At 34.2% G+C, this 20076-nt stretch overlaps 1 protein-coding gene across 2 annotated transcripts in view; it reads right to left on the reverse strand.

The window, feature by feature from the left end:
* Positions 1-264: 264 nt before the first annotated feature.
* Positions 265-20076, reverse strand: part of LOC111566761 (septin-7-like) — a 74184-nt gene continuing 54372 nt past the window's right edge. For both annotated transcript variants that reach the window (XM_055008644.1, XM_055008639.1), the window contains exons 8-13: positions 19171-19267; positions 9069-9120; positions 6355-6480; positions 6133-6268; positions 4351-4496; positions 265-4143 (exon numbers count right to left, since the gene is read on the reverse strand). In XM_055008644.1, coding sequence (XP_054864619.1) covers positions 4104-4143; positions 4351-4496; positions 6133-6268; positions 6355-6480; positions 9069-9120; positions 19171-19267 — 597 coding nt within the window. In that variant the 3' untranslated portion in view covers positions 265-4103. The remainder of the gene's footprint in view (positions 4144-4350; positions 4497-6132; positions 6269-6354; positions 6481-9068; positions 9121-19170; positions 19268-20076) is intronic.

Raw genomic sequence — 20076 nt, forward strand, 5'->3', positions numbered from 1 at the left:
CATTATAGATTGAAACCCAAAGAAACCAAATGATTTCCTTTCAGTGGCTCTTTGGTGACTGTGGGCAGAAAAAACTCAATTTTAACAGGAAAAAACCTTTGGCAGAAACAGGCTCAGGGAGGGCAGCCATCTGCCTCGACCAGTCGGCGTGAGGGTGAAGGAAAGAAAATAAAGGACAGCAGAACAAAATAAAATTCAGATCTTAAAGGTGGACTACTCGATTCAAACACAATTAAAAAATGAAATAGTTGAACACAGTGGGAGTTAAAGCATAACCTTGTCAACTTTAATATTAACCATGTACAGTTAGAGACAGAATCATGATAAAACAAAGAAGAGAAGCAGAAAACAGTGTGTAATATATACTTATATATATAGAAAAGAAAATATTACAAAAAGAAAAAATGATCCACCTAAACTGAAGTGTGTTTTAACTTGGTGTTATTGGAAGGGCGAGTGGTTCGACAAGAAAGATTCAGTCCCTGTTTGGACCTTGTAGGACCACAGAACTGCTTCTGTCGGGTCAAACGGAGCGACTCGGTCCTGAGAACTCGTTGGCATAGATGTTTAGACAAAACTTAAGATGAGTTTCACATGATTCACTCCTCAAGGATAATAATCTGGAAAAAAAATAGAAGAAACCAAACGAGAAAAAGGCCACGGAGCGGCCGGCAGTATGTACACAATATACGCATCATAAACAAAATCCATACAGGTCATATTTTATGTGCTGAAGGTTTTTAAGGTTCGTCCCTTTGTGCATTTTAAATGAAGACCGCAGGCAGTTCGAGAAAAACTAATCTAAAGTAACAGTTAAGAAAACTACGAGGGGTTTAAGGAGTTGTTCTTCAACCGTACATAGAGAATTATTAATATCATATGAAAATAAAACATGACAACTCTGGGAAAAAGAGGTTCATTAAAGGTTCAACCGCTTGAACTTTATATATTCTGGTATGTTTCATGTGGAATATTATAAACCCGAGTTGGAATTAAGATTGAATTGTCCTTGTTTTGGTGGTTTTTTTAGCCACAGGAAGTCCGGACATCAGGGTTCAGGTCTATGACAACATCCATCACTCACGTCACAATATAAAACATCTTTGTAATCACTGTCACCTGGAACGTTTTCACACACCGATTTTGCATAATGTCGTCTATTTCGAACAGGAAACACGCCGCAATGACAAACACTCCATCCGACTGTTTATCCTCAAACACAGCTTTAATAAAACACACCTGCTGCTGCACAGGAAACCCGACTGAAGGCCCGGTCACACCCAGCAATAGTTTTACACTGAAACTTTGCAACGTTTACCAAAAAAGAATGAATTAAAAGACCTGTTTTATTGAGCGAATGTATCATTTTATCAGTGAAGAAGGTACAACTATTACTGTATTCAAACCAGTCTTTGCTAACATGAAAAAAAGGTCCATTAGCAAACTCACTGTTTTAACTGGAGGCATATTTTAGCCAGGAAGATGCTAATGGGAAAACTGGTTCTTTTAGCAAACTAAAAGTGTCTTTTTTTCATCGAGACATTTTTTGAATTATTGCAAAAAAGCATTTGCTAAAAACACAATAACTTTCACTAGCAAATGTTGTGTTTTTTACCCATTAAATTGTTCATTTAGCCTGAAAATGTATTGGCTAGCACAGAGAAAGTTCTGTTCCCATGTTTTGATAAAAACATTTTTTATAATACTGTTGAAAAAAACCTATTTGCTAATGAGATAACTACGTTTTTTAGCTATGTTTGTTAACAAATTTTGATATCTAACTTGTGTTCTTATTTTAAAAAGTCTTGTTTTCTAATAAGGGAAACTTGTTAATTCAAAGGATATATTTGCTAACCAGAAAACAAGTTCCATTAGCAATTCATATTTTTTTCCTGGAAAAACATTTAATTTGGAAGATGTACTAGCAAATGTGTAAACAAGTTTTGCTAGCAAACATTAGCATATCACTTTAGCCTAAAGACACATTTTCTGATGAGAAGTTAGTGATTTATTTGGAAAATGTGTTTTGCGAATGAAAGAACGAAGCTATGTTAGCACATAGCTTTGCTAGCTGGCCTATTGTTCAACTTAGATGTCATTTCTAAAAAAAAAAGTTCCATTAGCAAATCTATTGTTTCTTTTATTTGCAAATTTGACACAAGTTTTGCTAGCAAACACTAGCAAACATAATATTTAAGCCTAAAGATGTATTTTCTAACTAAAAGTTACTGATTTATTTGGAAAATGTGTTTTGCTAATGAATAAACTAAGCTTTAGACTTAGCATGTAGCTTTGTTAGTGCATAGCTTAGCTTGCTAGCAGCCTGTTGTTTAACTTAGAAAACACCATTTCCAATAAAAAATAAAAGTACAGCAAAACAAGTTTTATTAGCAAACCTGTTGTTTGTTTTCTGGGTCGTATCTTTTAACACTTTATTTTACAAATGTGGAAACAAGTTTTGCTAGCAAACATTAGCAAGCGTATTACTTGAGCCTAAAGATGACTAAAAGTTATTGATTTATTTGGAAAATGTGTTTTGCTAATGAAAGAGCTTTAAACTTAGCATGTAACTTTATTAGCAGATACCTTAGCCTGTTAGCAAGCCTGTTGTTTAACTTAGAAGATAAGATTTGTAATAATAAAAAAGTTCCATCAGGAAACCTATTGTTTCTTTTCAGGGTCGCATTTTTTAACTAGAAAAACATTTTAATTGGGAAGATGAACTTGCAAACATCAGCAAACATATTACTTGAGCCTAATTAAGTATTTTCCATTTTCCATCAAAACTTTTTGATTTATTTGGAAAATGTGTTTTGCTAATGAAAAAAACTAAGCTATGTTAACACGTAGCTTTGTTAGCGCATAGCTTAGCTTGTTATTAGCAAAGTTCCTTTTTTCAGGGTCACATTTTTTAACTGGAATAACACTGAATTTGGGAAGGTGTACTTACAAACGCGCAAACAAGTTTGGCTAGGAAACGTATTACTTTAGCCTAAAGACGTATTTTCTGACTAAAAGTTATTGATTTATTTGGAAAAGGTGTTTTGCTAAGCTATGTTAGCTATGTTAGCACGTAACTTTATTAGCATATAGCTTAGCTTGTTAGCAAGCCTATTGTTTAAGATGTCATTTCTAATAAAAAAAAGCACAAAAAAACAAGTTTTATTAGCAAACCTATTGTTTTTCAGGATTTTATTTTTTAACTGGAAAATGCTTAATTTGGGGAGATGTACCTGCAAACGTGAAAACAAGTTTTACTAGCAAACGTGCTATTTTAGCCTAAATACGTATTTTCTTATTATAAGGTATTCATTTATTCAGCAAACGTATTTGCTAATGAAAGAACAAAGCTATGTTAGCACACGTCGTTTGAATAAAACTATTTTGCAAAGCGTCGATCATTTTATTCATTCGTTGCTAACAGGAGAAACATTATTTTACTCAAAAGGACGTAGACAATAAGTTTAATTACAGGCTTATTGTTTAACTTTTTTTTCTATTTCACTCATTTCAGTAACTGTTTCTTGACTAATTTACAGTTAGTAAACTTCTAGGATCAACAAAAGACAAGAAGTTATAGAAGCTGCAGTGGGGTGAGCAGTGGTAGCATGGTAGCGGCTAGCTTGCAGGCTAACGGTGGCTAATTTTCCGTCCGTTCAGGTGTGACCGGGCCTCAACTCCACCCGATCCAGAAACCTTCGTCCACGTGCACTTTACCCTCCCACCGACTCGCTCCGGAGTGTTTTAAACATGTGCAGACGTGTGAAACGTTGGAGAAGAGTTGAAGAAAGCTGCGGATCTACGACACTACAGAACTACGACATGAGTACAGATGGCTGTGGGTCGCCGTGACCGTCGGCTCGGAGGAAACTCGGCTTCTCCTCCTTGTCAGGAAATATAGGAAAATAGAATTTCACAAACACATGCACTCCCCATGAAGACGAAGATCCGGTAAACCCTGCAGAGAGGCTGTGTTTGTGTGTAGATGTGTGTGAATGTTGTGTAGAGCTGAGGGTCGTGTTGCGTTTGTGTTCTCTGAGGACCACGTGAACTTCAGAGGGGATGAAGGAATAAATGTGGAAACTCTGAAGCGAGACGTCTCTTCAGAAGATCTTTCCTTTCTTCTTGTTCTTTTCCATCGTCCTGCCGGAGAAATTAAGAACGTTAGTCTGCATCTTTTACTAAAAAAAAAACTTTTTTTGGCTTCACTGATCATTTTCAAACCGTCGGGTCGACCTGAAATTTAAGAATAACTAAAAATGTAGACTAACCAAATAAACAACTGCATTTTTAAGCAGTCAAATACAGCGTAAGAAGCTTAAATTAACTCCTGAATGGAGTGTTTCTCACTTGGAGGCGTCGAGTTTCTGCTGCTCCAGGATTCTCTGCTGAGCCTCCCAGTTGGCCTTCTCATCCTCGAACACTCGCCTCTTCTCCTCCAGCTCTTTGTACTGAGCCTCCAGGTTCCTCTTCATCTGCTCGTGGCGTCGCTCCAGCTGTGGAAACGCCACAAAGACGCTCAGAGAGAAGAAACACCGACTCCAGATGCTGAAAAGTCTGCTACTAACTTGATAAAACAGCGATTTATAATAGTGTTTGTGGAGTTTATTACATTTATAGTTGCTTTAGGAGATCTTGTTAAGATCAAAACAGTCAAATATATTTTAAAATTCAAATATAAACTGAGGCTATTAAGAACTAACAGCAGTTCGAGGTGTAATTTTATTTTTTTTAATCACAAACCTTTTCGTAATTCATCAAACTGTTAATTGACCCACTGTAGGAGAAGTGAGAAACTGCGACATGTCAAGGTTTTATTTTGAAAACCAAAGAAACAACCAAACTAAGAAAACAAAGAAGACAGAGGACAATGGAATCGTTTCCACTGGGGCAGTAAAAAGTGACGGACACGACGGCGGCATATTTCCTTGCTCCTTGTGACTCATGAACTAAATGTTGAAGCAAACACAAATTTAAGCGATAAGCATTTATAAAATAAAAAAGATTTCAAATAGCACAAAAGTGTTTCCAGGGGGACATAATAAAGTGACGGACACAGCAGGGACACATTTCTTGTTGCAGTGATTTGTGACTCACAAACTAAATGTCAAAACAACACAAATTAAAAACATTAAGCATCAAAAAAATTTTAATAAAATAAATGTTTCCAGGGGGACACAATAAAGTGACGGACATGACTGGGACATACTTCTTGTTGCCACGGTAACCCATTAAGTCTCTAAAGTGGATTATTTATGCCTAAAGATGGAAAATGTTGGCAGATTTTTTCAGCTCTACCAATTAAGAGTCGTTTCTAGTGACTTCATGAGTTACCATGGCAACATAATGTGTCCCAGTCGTGTCCGTCACTTTATTGTGTCCCCCTAGAAACTTTTTTGTGCTATTTGAAGCCTTTCTTATTTATTTTATTAACGCTTAACGCTTAAATTTGTGTTGTTTATTTTAACATTTAGTTCAGGAGTCACAAACTGTTGCAACAGGAAATGTGCCCCCAGTCATGTCCGTCGCTGTATTGTGTCCCCTGGAAACATTTTTGTGACCAAGTATTTCACATTAAAAGTATTCTACATTTTTACTTTTATATTATTGTGATATTCAGCTACACATGGTTTACAAAATTTCACTAGTTAACGTCTGGATTATCAGTTTTTTTGGAACTTTTCTGTATTTTTTTTCAGGTTTTAATCTTTAATAGTTTCTGACAAGTTGTTGTTGAAACAGCCTCAAGTTTTAATGTGAGAAAAAATCTGCTGAAAGTGAGGGAAGTATTTAAAATATCAAGGTAAAATGTATTTTACAGATATAAATTTTGAATACTATATATTCTTGTATTTATATGTATTACTTGTGTTTGATAAAAAAAAAGCTTCAATCAAATCATTCATTCCATATCAACCATGCAGTTATTTACACATATTTCTAGTTTCTTACTGTTTGAATTTGTACCTGTATTTATATTCAAATATCAGTTTTGTACTTTTTTACTTCCTTTGCTGCTACAAAGCTGATGTTATTGTAAACAACGAGTATGCTAGGTTGCTAATGTATTTAGCATTTGTCGTATTTATCAGTTTTGATCAGATCTTATCATCAAGTCTTTCTGGAACCGACCTCGGCCTCCGAGTCCTTCAGCTTCTGCTTCTTCTCCTTGACCTTCATCTCAAACACCTGCTCCATCTCCGCCTCCATCTTCTTCATCTTCATCACATGTTCGCGGCGTTCCTCCTCCATCTGAGCCAGAGGACTCCTGCGGTTACAGAAAGGAAGAAGATAAGAGCCTTTCTATAACTGGGGTCTTTACCAGCAGCTCAGGTGTGTTTCACTGATTCTTACTTGGTGAGTTGTCCTTTAGTCTTGGTGGTGTCGACTCCGTTACAGGTGACAGCTGCCAGCTTCTTACTGCGATAATTCTCATAGTGGACATTGTTGGTGACGTCCTTCAGATCCTGCATATGGGTTCTTTAGAAGAACAAACAAGTCAGGGGCGGGAAAAACACATCATTTTACACATGTTAACCCTATTCAATGGTTAAAACCAGAGTGTAGGACTTTAAGTATGAAGTTATAGTCAACAAGTTCACATCAGAATTTTAGATCTGGTGCATCAGCAGTAGAGGTGCAAATTGTGAGATGTAATTTTATCAGTGGATATTCGATTAATTAATGTGACATAAGCTGCTCTACAAAATCAGCCTCCTGTTGCCTACAAACACATTTACTTTTCTAGCGGGCATTAAGTGTCACAAGAGACTAATCATGCTGGCACTTTATTGGTTAAACTCCCACAATCCTCTCTGGTTCCTAGCATGAACTGCTGATAGTCTGAGTGGCCGCCAGCTAAACTACGCTCTAGAAATGGGACTTTTCATGGTTTATAACCTGTTCTAAACAACAACCTGTTCCATGTTACTTGTAAATCATTGAAAATGACTAAAAAAAAATCTCATAATTACACTTAAATCAGCCAAAATTACGACTCAAAATTTTACAAAAATGACTGAAATTGTCTAAAATTACCTGAAAACTGTCCAAAATCTCCCAAATTGCTTTAAATAAAAATGCTTCTTTCATTGTCTATAATTGTTTTGCACAACCAACTACCACAGGTTACTTGGAAATAGTTGAAAATGACCAAAAAATTTCCAAAATTACACAATTGTTCTTCTCAAAATGACATGAAAATTGTCCAAAATTACACAAAACAATCCAAACTTGTTCAATTGTACCCAAAAATGACCAAAACTTTGACAGTAATGATTTTTTTCTAGGTATAAATGGGACCATTCAGTGTCTATAATATGATCTACACAACTTGAAAAATTATTGAAAATCACTATAAAGTCTCCAAAACGTTCAAAAAGTCTCCAAAATGACAGTAAAATCAGCCAAAATTACTACTAATTTGTCCAGGATGACTCAAAATTTGACAAAAATGACTAAAATTGTCCAAAGTTATTTGAAAATTGTCCAAAATCTACCAAGTTGCTTTAAATAAAAACGCTCCTAGTGGGCATTAGGTGTCACAAGAGACTTTGTCATGGTGGCCCTTTATTGGTTAAACTCCCACAATGCTCTCTGTTTGCTAGTATGAATGTTAGTCTGAGTGGTCACCAGCTAAACTACAATATATTCTCCGATATGCACGTCTAAATTATTAATGGAAATTAACTGATTTACATCCCAAACCGGTAGCGATACATGAGCCAGCACTGATTAATTTGCCAGGACTGAAGTTATGGAAACAGAGCAGCTAAGAATAGCATCCTAGAAAAGTTTCTGCTGCAAAAACAGAAATTGTAGTTTACTGAAAAAAACAGGCCAAAACTGTAAATGATTTTCATTTTTAAAAAAAATCTGTATTTTCATAAATAGTAATTCATTCTCTTAAAATGTTTGACTGTGAAATTACACATTTCTAAAAAAAAAATGTATTTAAAGCTGCAACTTTTTTTCTTGTGTTGCTAAATTAGTTCAAGGCAATTTTTTTGAATAAAAAGAGAATTTAAAAAAAAAAAGGCAATTTTATTTTATTTTAAAATAATGTATATAGAGAAATGAAAAACGACAACAAATTTTTAAAAACAGTTATTCTACAGAGTTTTCCTGTTTTCCTAAATAACAACTGAAATCTAGTAAATTCAAAGACAAAATGGACAAATTTATATAACAAATCTGTGTTTTTTCTTGTAAAAAGGCAATTTCTTATATTTGTTATTGGAAAGAAAAATAATGTATATTAAGAAATGAAAAACGACTACAAATTTTTAAAAAACAGTTATTCTACAGATTTTTCCTGTTTCGTTGGTTCGTTAGTTCATTTCCAGTGAAATCACAGAAAAAAGTCTACATTTACATAAAAAAATCTGTATTTTTTCTAGTATAAAGGCTATTTTATTTTATTTGAAAATAATATTAAGGAATGAAAAACAACAACAAATGTTTAAAATAATTACTGTACAGATTTTTCCTATTTTGCTAAATTAGTTAATTTCTTGCAAAAACACAGAAAAAGTTTACATTTGCATGAAAAATCACTAGTTAACGTCAGAATTTTTTTTTCTAAAAAAAATACAAAAAAAACTAATAAAAAATCATATATAAAAATAATGTATATTAGGAATTGAAAAATGACAACCAATTTTTCAAAAGTTACTCTACAGATTTTCCTGTTTTGCTAAATTACAGCTAAAATCCAGCAAAATAAGACAAAAAGTATTAATTTACATGTAGACTGTAATAAAATATATATATATTTTTAAACTACAAATAACGTCCGCGTTAAAAATACATAGTAAGTCTTTTATTTACAATGTGTGACCATTAAATTAAAGTGTTTTATGTATTTAAATTTGCAAAAATAATTTTAAAAAGTTAGATTTTTTCTTTTTCAAACAGTTCTTAAATGTACCGTATTCCATGTTTTGTTTCAACATATTATTTTCAGCCAGATTTTTCACATTTCTTCATGTGATATTTGCTGTATTTGCAACAGTTTCTTATAAAATGGTGCCCCAATGAAACTGACAGATAAAACAGGTAAATCTCACCTGATCAACATGTTGCGCAGCACGGTGAAGTCACAGTGTTCGCCGTTCTCCACTGAAAAACAGGAAGAAAGAGGGAAAATACGGACGATGTCACAAATTACCACACATGGAAACCTCTGCGATGAAGTATTAATTCATCTAAAGGGAGCTAAAACGCAGAGCAAGCATGAATCTCTACCAACAGAAATAAAAACTGAAACAGAGCAACAACTGCAGTTATTCAGGTCAAACGTACAAATATTAAAACAGATTAACGAGCAAACAAACTAACAAACACGTACGACAGGAAGTACATTTCATTCATCCATCAGTTCTAGAAGGAGCAACACTGACAGTCAGGAACATTTTCCAGTTTAAAGTCAGTTTTAGCAACAAAAGGGCAAAGAGACGTTCAGCTGAGAGCACAAAGGAGGACGATAAAGTCTAATTATTTAAATTAATCTGCAGGAAAACATGTCTGAGCTGCACTTTAATGCAAATCCTCTGTACTGAAGGCGTGAAGTCAAGATCATTTTACTATAATTGGATATAATCTCATAATTTCTCAAGATATGTGTTGTATGTTTAAGGGACAATAATTTCATGTCGACTAGATGATTCTTTCACCAAATCTGTGTAAAAATGCTCCTTTCAGTGTCTAGAATCGTTCTGACCAACCACCTACCACAGGTTCCTTGGAAATAGTGGACAATAACCAAAAAATGTCCAAAATTTCACTGTTTTTTCCCCCCAAAATGACATGAAAGTTGTCCAAAATGACTCATAAAATCCAAATTTACCAAAAATGACCAAAACTTTGACAGAAATGACTTGTTTCTGGGTAAAAATGGGAGCTTTCACTGCCTATAATATGCTCTAGACAACTTGGAAATGATTGAAAACAACTAAAAAATCTCCAAAAACACTAAAAAAGTCTCCAAAATGACACTAAAATCAGCCAAAATTACTATTAATTTGTCCACAATGACTTAAAATTTGACGAAAATGACTGAGATTGTCCAAGATTAATTGAAAATTGTCCAAAACTAAATTGTTTTTTTTTTTTTTTTTTAAATAAAAATGCTCCTTTCATTGTCTATAATTGTTCTGACCAACCACCTACCACAGGTTTCTTGGAAATAGTTGACTATGACCAAAAAAAAAAATGTCCAAAATCAAACCATTTTTTAACTGCAAAATCACATAAAAAGTTGTCCAAAATGACTCATAAAATCCAAATTTACCAAAAAATGACCAAAACTTTGACAGAAATGACTTGTTTCTGGGTAAAAATGGGAGCTTTCACTGCCTATAATATGCTCTAGACAACTTGGAAATGATTGAAAATGACTCCAAAATGACACTAAAATTAGTCAAAGTTACTACTAATTTGACAAAAATGACTTCAATTGTCCAAGATTACTTGAAAACTGTCCAAAGTGAATTAATCTGTATTGAAGTAAAAATGCTCCTTCGATTATCTATAATTGTTCTGACCAACCACCTGCCAACATGCTGATGGGAACCTTGAAAGTTTACCCAGAATTTTAAAGTTTTCTCCGTCTTTAGATAGGATTATTCCAAAATTGTTGACAGATACTTAAAAACTTGGTCCAAATGACACAAAAGTTGTCCAACAATCACATAAAAACTTACTAGTAAAATTACTCTCTCGTGTTCAGAATAATATGCACAGCATCCAAAATTCCTTAAAAATGGTTAATAATACTAAAAAGCTGTCCAAAAGTCCTTAAAAACCTCTTCAAATTATCCAAAATGACCCAAATTTGTTCAAAAGTACTCAAACTTTTTCAAAGTGGACTCAACATTTGTTCAAAATCAGATGAAAATCTATCCAAAATGAAAAAAAAAACGGTCTAAAATTAGTTTTTATTTTATTATATCTGTTCTGACAAAAATAACAGATTTAGTCTCCAGACTGAGACACCTGGATGGATGTAAAACTGATCTGGTGTCAGTTTTTACCAGAACTCAGATGTGTTTCTCCTCCTAAATGTCATGGTTCTATCTGCTGGACTGATGAAGTTCTGAGGCTCAGAAATGATGGAAAAAGTCCATTAAAAAGTGATAAATCTGGACCCACCTCTATGGAACTCTGGAAATATTCACAGTATAAAGGTAGAACTTTGTATTAACTAATTAAATATCATAAAGTTACTGTAGATGAAGAATATAATGGTTCTGAGAAGGTCTGGTGGTTGATTTTTCACATCTTCTCTGACTTGACTTCACTCCAGTACAGCTGATTTCCTGATTTATTCTTATTATTGTTATTACAGATTATTAATCTCCTCTGTGGTCGCAGCCTCTCACAGTTAGAACCAACAACACTCTGGTCTGGTTTCAGCACTGAGACGTTTGTGAGTTTCCATGGCAACCACACAGACGGAGGTTACGAGGCGGGTGGGATTCTGGAAAAGGGCTGCAGATCGAGTGCTGCTGAGATCTCCCGGCCTCCTCTTCGTGGACAGAGCGACCGACGGAGCGCCACCACCTTACCATTGATGAAACTTAGGCAGCGGTCCTGCCTCTGGGCCTCCCAGACCAGCCACTGACCTCCCGTCTCTTCTAGAGGAGGGAGCTCTGACGGAGGGGAGGGTTTCAGTTACTGTTCGGCCCAGCGGGGGCTAAATCTGGGTCTGGACCGAGGCGGGTCCACCAGAAGGACCGGAGGCTGCACTTCTTCAGCTTCACCTGCTGAGCTGGAGGAACCACAAACACCGCATTTCTGGATGTAAAGAAAGTTCTAGTTCTAGAACCTAAAACCTGCTTCTTATTGACATCTAGGAGCCACATCGATGTTTAAGGTTCAAAATCTAACTAAAAATATTCATCTATAACAATTTGAAAAAGACAGCAGCATTTTCAGAGACTTATCCTGTAATTAGCATTTCAATTGTTATTATTATTATTATTATTATTATTATTATTATTATTATTATTATTATTATTATTATTATTATTATTATTAATATTGCCATTATTATTTTTTATTATTATCATTATTATTGTTATTATTATTATTAGTAGTAGTAGTGGCATTGTTATTATTTTATTATATGACATATTATGTTAGAAAGCTTGTTTATACATGTAACTGTTCATAAAATTCATGATTCAGTTTGTAAATCAGGTTTGAAATGCATAAACGAACATTTTTGTCATTTATTTTATTAAATTAATTGTTAATATATGTTATATATGTATTATGTAACTATTATCTGTTATATATTAGAACAGCTAAAGCATCAAATGCTGCGTAGTTTTAATCAGAAACCTTTTGTTTACTGTAAAGCAACAGCATAAAACCAGTGCAGTGAATTTATGATTAAAATAAATGAAGCGTTATTATGGAAGCCGATAACAGACTTTATTTAAATGATAAAGGAAAAATGAAAATATAATGTAAGATAACTCTTAGTAACCAGGATAAATATATCAGAAAGAAAGGACTATTTAGGGATAAACGTCCAAAACCCTAACTTAGAGAGTAATATTTAGGTGGAATAAACCTAAGTACCATTTGAGTGGAATTAACTTTTAAAATTATTTTGTCTAGAATAAACCTTTAAATTGAGTAGAATAAAACTTGCAAATCAAACAGTACTTGTAAATATAGTCGTATTTTGTCTTGAATAAACCTTTAAATCCATAACATTTTACAAAGTACTATTCAAGTCGAAAAAACCTTTAAAACTGAAATGTCCTTGTACATTTAGCAGTATTTATTCTACTCTAGAGTAAACCTTTAAATCAGTAACTTTGTATAAAGTTCTATTTGGGTGGAATGAACCTGTAAAACCAAAAAGTACTCATACATATGGTAGTATTTTGTCTAGGGCAAATCTTTAAATCAATAACTTTGTATAAAGTACTATTTGGATGGAAAGAAATTAAAATTATTAAGTTCGTGTACATATAGTAGTATTTGTCTGGAATAAATGTTTAAAATTAAAAAGTACTTGTACATTTAGCAGTAGTACTTTTAGAAAGTACCAATTGAGTGGAATAAATCTCTAAATTTAAAAAGTACTTGTATATATACAGTAGTATTCTTGTTAGAAAGTACTGTTTGGGTAGAGTAAACCTTTAAACCTACAAGTAGTATTTTGGCTGAAATAACGTAAAGTTCTTTGATAAGTTTTTGTGGAATACTTCTTAAATAAACCCTTGAAATTATGAGCAATATCTTGGGTGGAATCTGTCTTTAAAATAGGAAGTTGCACACTTTAGAGATCCTCCACTGCAGTAGGTGGTGCTATTTTATCTAATAATGACGCAAGTATGTTAAACATATAGTTCGTCCGAATGCAACTCTTAGTAACCACGTCAAATTATAGAAAGAAATGAGTATTTTGGAATAAAACCTTAACTTGGTACTTAGAGGGTACTATTTGAATGGAATAAACCTTTAAAATGTGAATGTACTTGTACATATCGTAGTATTTTGTGTCTAATAAACCATTTAAACCATAATCTTTTAGAAAATACTATGTGTGTAGAATAAATCTTTAAAAACTACAAGTAGTGCTTTGGTTTAAAATAACATCTGAATCAAAATTTAAAACCAGAAATCGTGCCCTTCAGCGGTCCTCCACTGCAGTAGGTGGCGCTGTCCTGAAAGTTTAGCCTCCGGTGCTGCAGACACACTGTCGTTTGGAGCAGCTGGGTTTGATTTTTTTGGCCCAGAATCGGCCCGTTTTTGGCCCAGATTTGGCCCAGGATCAACACCATAACCTGCAAGCTGACTGGCTACGGGAGTGTCGGGGTTATGTGAGGATCTGTGCATGACCAGCAGGGGGCGCAAGTCTCAATGAGGGAACAAGTAGAGGAGCTAAGTGGGGTCAAAAGGGGTTTAGAGGAACAAAAAAACAGGTTGTAACTGGTCTTATTTAGGCAGAAAATACCTGACGACGCTTTAGATTTCTTACGATTTTAGCTTTTTGTGTGTCAATCAGAATAAAAATGAGTCATCAGGTGTTTTGAGCCTCGCAGTGCTTCGTCTAAAAGTTTATTCATGACGATCGGCTTAATGAAATCAAAGCAGGCAACCTTTAACCTGAAACATGCACTTAAGTGTGTATAAGTGTCACATTAAAATCCAACTAATGAGTGAGGGTTCATGACACCAAGCCACATGTTACCTGATGACTTAAATGAGCTGCTAACATGCCCGTCTGGCTAAAGCTAACCGTCCGTTAACTGCTCATGAGCCTATAAAGCGATGCGTTAGGGAGGTGGATCCCCGTCATTGGTCCGGTGGTACCAAGACCCGCCATCCTCGTCGATTGGATTCACCGGACCGACTGATCGGCGGAGGTTAAAGTGTTCGACACCACCGGAGCAAAGACAGGAACCACAGCGTTAGAGTGATGTTTCTTCAGCACCAAACAGCCTCTAGGTTTCTCCATGACTATTCACAGCATCAGACCTGGGACAAAGCTCCACGTCTCCGGACTACAAATACGGATCTGATTTCTCAAAGCCTCGGTCTTAGTTTGGCCATCGTTCTTTGAGTTGTTAAAGTTAAGAAACTGGCTCAGATCTGGGAACATGGTAGCTTCACGAAAAACAAACCAAACAGAGCAAGAAACACAAGCAGTCAGATCATTATACAGGTTTAGGACTCTTAAAACTTTAACAACCCCCAGCAAAAAACATTTTCTGTATCTAACAAATTCAAGAAGAAAACAAGTTTCCATCCACTTGTCAAGACTACATATGTCATGTCAGTCATGAGTTTCCAATGACTTCTAGAACTCAGAATTGTTGGAATCAAAACACGTACGTCTTTGTCACAATGAACCATCATGAATTTCGGTTCTAGATTTATTAAAGGTCTTCTGGGTCAAAAGCATACGTACTGAAATGCTAACATCCCTTGGCCGATTTCACCTCAGTTAATTTCTTTGGTTTCAAGCTTCTGTATCTTTGACTCTTCTGGACAGAATTGGTTCAGTTCAACTAAATTTTTCTGACTCAGACTTGTTTCTTCATCAGTCCACAGGTTCTTGTGAACTTTTCTACAGATTGTATCAGACAAGACTGACATGCATAAACAGTCATAAAGAAAAGTTTACATCCTTAAGTCTATGTATATCGTGTCAGTCTTGAGTTTCCAATGACTCCTAGAACTCTTAATTTTCTGTGATGGAATCATGGAAACACATGAATCTTTGTCACAAAAAAGCAATCATGAATTTTGGTTCTTTCATGATTTATTAAAGATCTTCTTGAAATATGATTAAATCTGTTGGGTCAAAAGTCTACATACACCTCAGTTAGGTTATTTTGGTTTCAATCTTCTGGTTTATCTTTGACTCCTCTGGACAGAATCTTTGCAGTTCAATGAAATTTGTCGTCTTTCTGACTTGTTTCTTCAGGTTCTTGATGGGTCTAAGTCAGGACTTTGGGGAGACCAGTCTAGAACCTTCATTCCAGCCTGATGCAACCATTTCTTTACCACGTCTGATGTGTGTTTGGACTCATTGTCTTGTTGAAACATCCAACTGTGTCCAAGATCAACTTTCAGATGATGTTTTTTAAGTCTAAAACCAGGACCAAAATCAAACCTAAACCAGTCTAAAAAAATTTCAGAACCAGTCAGAATACAATCTGAAATCAGTCCTAAAAAAAGTCAAAAACCAGTACAAAATCAGAACTAAAGCCAAACCTAAACTACTCCTAAAAAAAAAGTCCAAGACAGTCTGAAACTAGTCCTCATCCAGGACCAGATCCAGAGGGAAATAAATCCTAAACCAACTTTAACCCACATCCAGAAACACAACTGGACCGTGAACTTTATTCTGACAAACAGATGATTCTGGATCTGAAGCTGCTTTCAAATGGCTCCAAGTGACTTTCTGACTTGTTCCAGTCAATGATTTGCTGTTTCAGATCTTTGCTGAGCTCCTCAGACTTTCCCACTGTAGAGTTTGAGTCTAATGAGTGGATCTAATGGGATCTATTTAGACTGGATCAGAGGAGTCAGCAGCTGTAGTCGATCGTGACCACCCAGGAGAAGTTAATAGGCCATGAAACTAAGAGGCCCTTTAATAACGCTATAAAAGAATCAAGAACATTTTCACATCTTTCTCACCAGCCAAAACAAACCACCATAATCGAACCGAAGAGTTTAAACAAAGCGTTTGCTTTCAGTTTAGGTCCAAATAACCCAGATAAGAAAACATTTAATGATCTGACTTCTCGTGTTTCTTGCCTGGTTGTTGCGGCTACGTCGCCATGTTCCCAGATCTCAGTTACTAATACGGTGAGCGCAAAATGTTGGAAACCAACAGCCAAAAAAGTACAATTTCTAATAAAACTGAACCACAATAACCAGAAAGAATCATTCATGTGATCTCAGTGATGCTGCATGTATTGTGATACTGTTGACTTTTGCAGCTCTAAAACATTACAGTAATATTTGTTTGTATTCATTGTAGGATATTTATGTCCTCTGTTTAAATTTATCTCCCTAATCACATTTAAAATGCATTTTTATTTATATTATCTTGCATGCATTGCGAGGTAGTTTGCTAAGAAAACATATCCACATTTAAATGTACCAAAACAAATCTGATTACTACCTATATTTTCTTTATGTTAAACATCGTGATATGAACACTTTTGAGCCTTTAAATGTGTGATTTGTGACTGATAAAAGCGATGAAAGAGACATTTTTCCAGCCTAAAGGTGAATTTAGCAGCCGTCTACCAGGATCACGTGAAGGATTTTCGCTTTTTTGCTCGTCTTTGTTCCTCTTTTGCTTCCGAAAAGGAGTATTTCTAGTGTTTGGGAGAGTTTGAGTCTGTAGCCCAAGTCTGATAGAGCTTTGGTTTGACCATCAGCCTAATGATGAGACAGCACAGCAACAGAAAAGTGGAGGGAAGAGGAGGGATGGGAGCGAAGGGTGGGAGGCAGAAAATGAGGTTCGAAATAAAGCGAAAGATGGTTTCGTTTACCAAAAATGCCCTCTGTCAGTCATGGAAAAGAACAGACAAAGAAAAGAAAAAACAACAAAAAACAAAACAAAAAAGAGAGAAAAGAAAGAATGAAATAGTGAAAGACTGATAAACGGTCAACCACAGAGACACAAAGGTAAAGAACTTTTAGAGTCGACTGGAAAACAAATCAAACACACCAGTAAGAACAGCCTGACATTCCATAATACTCTCTGGCTATCCTCCTTTTCCAGAATCCCTATCGGGGTTGGGACCAACACCACAGGAGTGTTTGCATGAGTGTCGAAGGGAACGAGGTCATGGAGCAGCGAAGAAACTGATGGAAAACTCAGGACTTGTCAAAACGGAAAAAGCATCAAAGAATCTCAATCTAAAATGTACAAAAAGTGCAATTTTTTAAACTATTACTGTGGTTATTTTACAGATTTCTCCCTGTTATGTTAAATTATATGCAGATAATGTCCTGTAAAATCACAAAAAAATATTATTTTCTATGTTAAGTGTAACAAAAACAAGGCCAAAACTGTAAATCACATTAAAAAAATCTGTATTTCTACAAATAGTATTTTTTTTCATTTGCAATGTTTGACAATAAAATTAAACTATTTTTACTGTATTAAGATGAGTCAAAAATTTTATAATTTTACAGAAACTGAACCATTAAGGATTGGAAAATGGTAAAAAAAAAACTTCTACCTTGACAAATGTTAATTTGTTTGTTTTTTTTCAATGTTTGACAGTAAATTTTAGTTTTTACTGTATTTAGAGGATCAAACAATATGGTTATTTTACAGATATTAAACAATAAAATACTGAAAATGGTAAGCAGTTTGTCCTGTTGTTTTACACGTTGTTTCCCAGTTTTTGAAATTGCAGATAAGATCTATTAAAATGACAAAAAATAAACATTTGTGCTTAAAATAAAAAAAGACCGCAACTGTGAATATCATCACATCAAAAATGTGTATTTTTTAAATAATAATTAGTTATTTCACCATATGCCACTCTATATTTTTACTTTATGTAAATCAGCAAAAAATATTAATTTACAGATATTTGCTGTCATTTGTTTTTTTAAAAGAGTTTTTATTTTATTTTGATCAAAATGTAGTTATTTTACAAATACTGAACAAGAGCAAAAAATTACTAAATTATTTTTAACTGTTATTTTTAACTGTTAGTTTTATTGTGTCTGTATCAAAAATCTGCATTTTTACAAACAGTAATTTGTTGTTTTATGTTTGACTGTATAATTACACTGCTTTTCACATTATTTAAATCAGACAAAATAGTTTTATTTTTCAGGTATTTGCAGTTTTTTGGAAGAAAAATTATATTTATAGGTTTGTTTGGGTTTTTTGAGACATAATTTCCCGTTTTGTTAAATTATAGATAATATTTAGTCAAACTACAGCAAAAAGCACGTTTACTGTTAAAAACAGGCAAAAACTGTAAATCACATCAAAAATCTGAATTTTCACAAATAATATTTTGTTCTCCTACAATGTGTAACCGTAAAATTACTATATTACTAATATTTTCACAAATCTTTCATATTCTTCACACCGACGTCTTTGCACTTTTGCTTAAAAAATGACTACTAAATTGAATTAATGAGACAAAGATGCTCAGTTTACTGTCACAGAGGAGGAAAAAAAACAAGTTATTTAATTGTAGTGTTTCCTTGCTGATATTTTCTTGACTGTTTTGTCCATGAAAAGTTGGAAAACAGTAAAAAATGTTGTTGAAACTGTTAAATATGACATTTTTAATTCCTGTTTTAGTCTAGTAACAGTCCAACGTCCTAAAATATTCCGTTTACTATCATGTGGCGACCTCTGTTGAAGTTTATTTTTCCAGTTTTAGTGTTTTTTGTTCCCATTTTGACAGGTCCTGGAGTTCTCGGTCATTTCCACACTGAGTGGATGTGGGAGGGTCTCTGTGGAGAAACATGCAGAGTCCAGACTCTCAGGAAAAGTCATGCTTCATCCATCCGACAGCAGAAACATCAACAGCTTCTGTCCACGTTTGGAGTCGAGTCTTACAGCCGGCTGGAGGTGAAAGAGCTTCACTGCTGCTGCTCACAAACTTTATTTCCTACTTTCTTCTCCCGGTTTAGAACTGAAACTGAACCTACCTTCAGCGACGCCCCACGGATACTGCCGTCCTCGGACCTTCTTCCCATTCACCTCGATCACCACGTTGCTGCCGACGACGGCCAGCGGCATCTTCTCCTGGACAGACACCACATTTTAAAGGAAAACAGGTCGATTTCTAGATAGTAAAACTCTCACTTTTTGCCCTTTTTCTTCTTCAACAATTTTACAGTTTTTCCCATTCTGTTACAGTACAGATAATATTAAGTAAAATAACAGAAAAAAGTCTTAATTTACAAGTTAACTGTGGAAAAATGAGTCAAAACTGTAAAAGAAAAAATCTGTATTTGTACAAAGAGTATTTTTTTTTTACAATGTTTGACAGCAAAATTATACTATTTTTTTTACTATAATTACATCAGTAAAATTACAAAATATGTTTAATTATGAAGAATTGAAAAATAGTAAATCCATTAGCATTTTATTAAATTACAGACAAGTAAAATTACAGAGAATACGTAATAATGTACATATTATCTGAAAAAAGGCTGAAACTGTAAATAATCCCCATAAATCAACATCAAAAATCTGTATTTAAGAAACAGTAAAATTATTTTATGCTTGACTGTAAAACTACACCATTTTTTTTTTACTGTATTTGAATCAGATAAAATACAAAATATTTCACAGATATTTCACAGTTCCCCGATAAATAATGTCAACATCAAAAATCTGGATTTTCACAAATAATAATTAGTTATTTTACATTTGAAAGCAAAATTACACTTGTTACTGTATTTAGGTCAGTAAAAATATAAAATATATTTAACTAAGAAGAATTGAAAAATAGTAAATCCATTTTGCATTTTATTAAATTACAGATAACTAGTAAGTAGTAGACTTTTTACTGTATTTAAATCAGATAATATAGAATTATTTTACAGGTA

The sequence above is a fragment of the Amphiprion ocellaris genome, chromosome 3 (genome assembly GCF_022539595.1).
Source record: "Amphiprion ocellaris isolate individual 3 ecotype Okinawa chromosome 3, ASM2253959v1, whole genome shotgun sequence".
Taxonomy (NCBI): Eukaryota; Metazoa; Chordata; class Actinopteri; family Pomacentridae; genus Amphiprion; species Amphiprion ocellaris.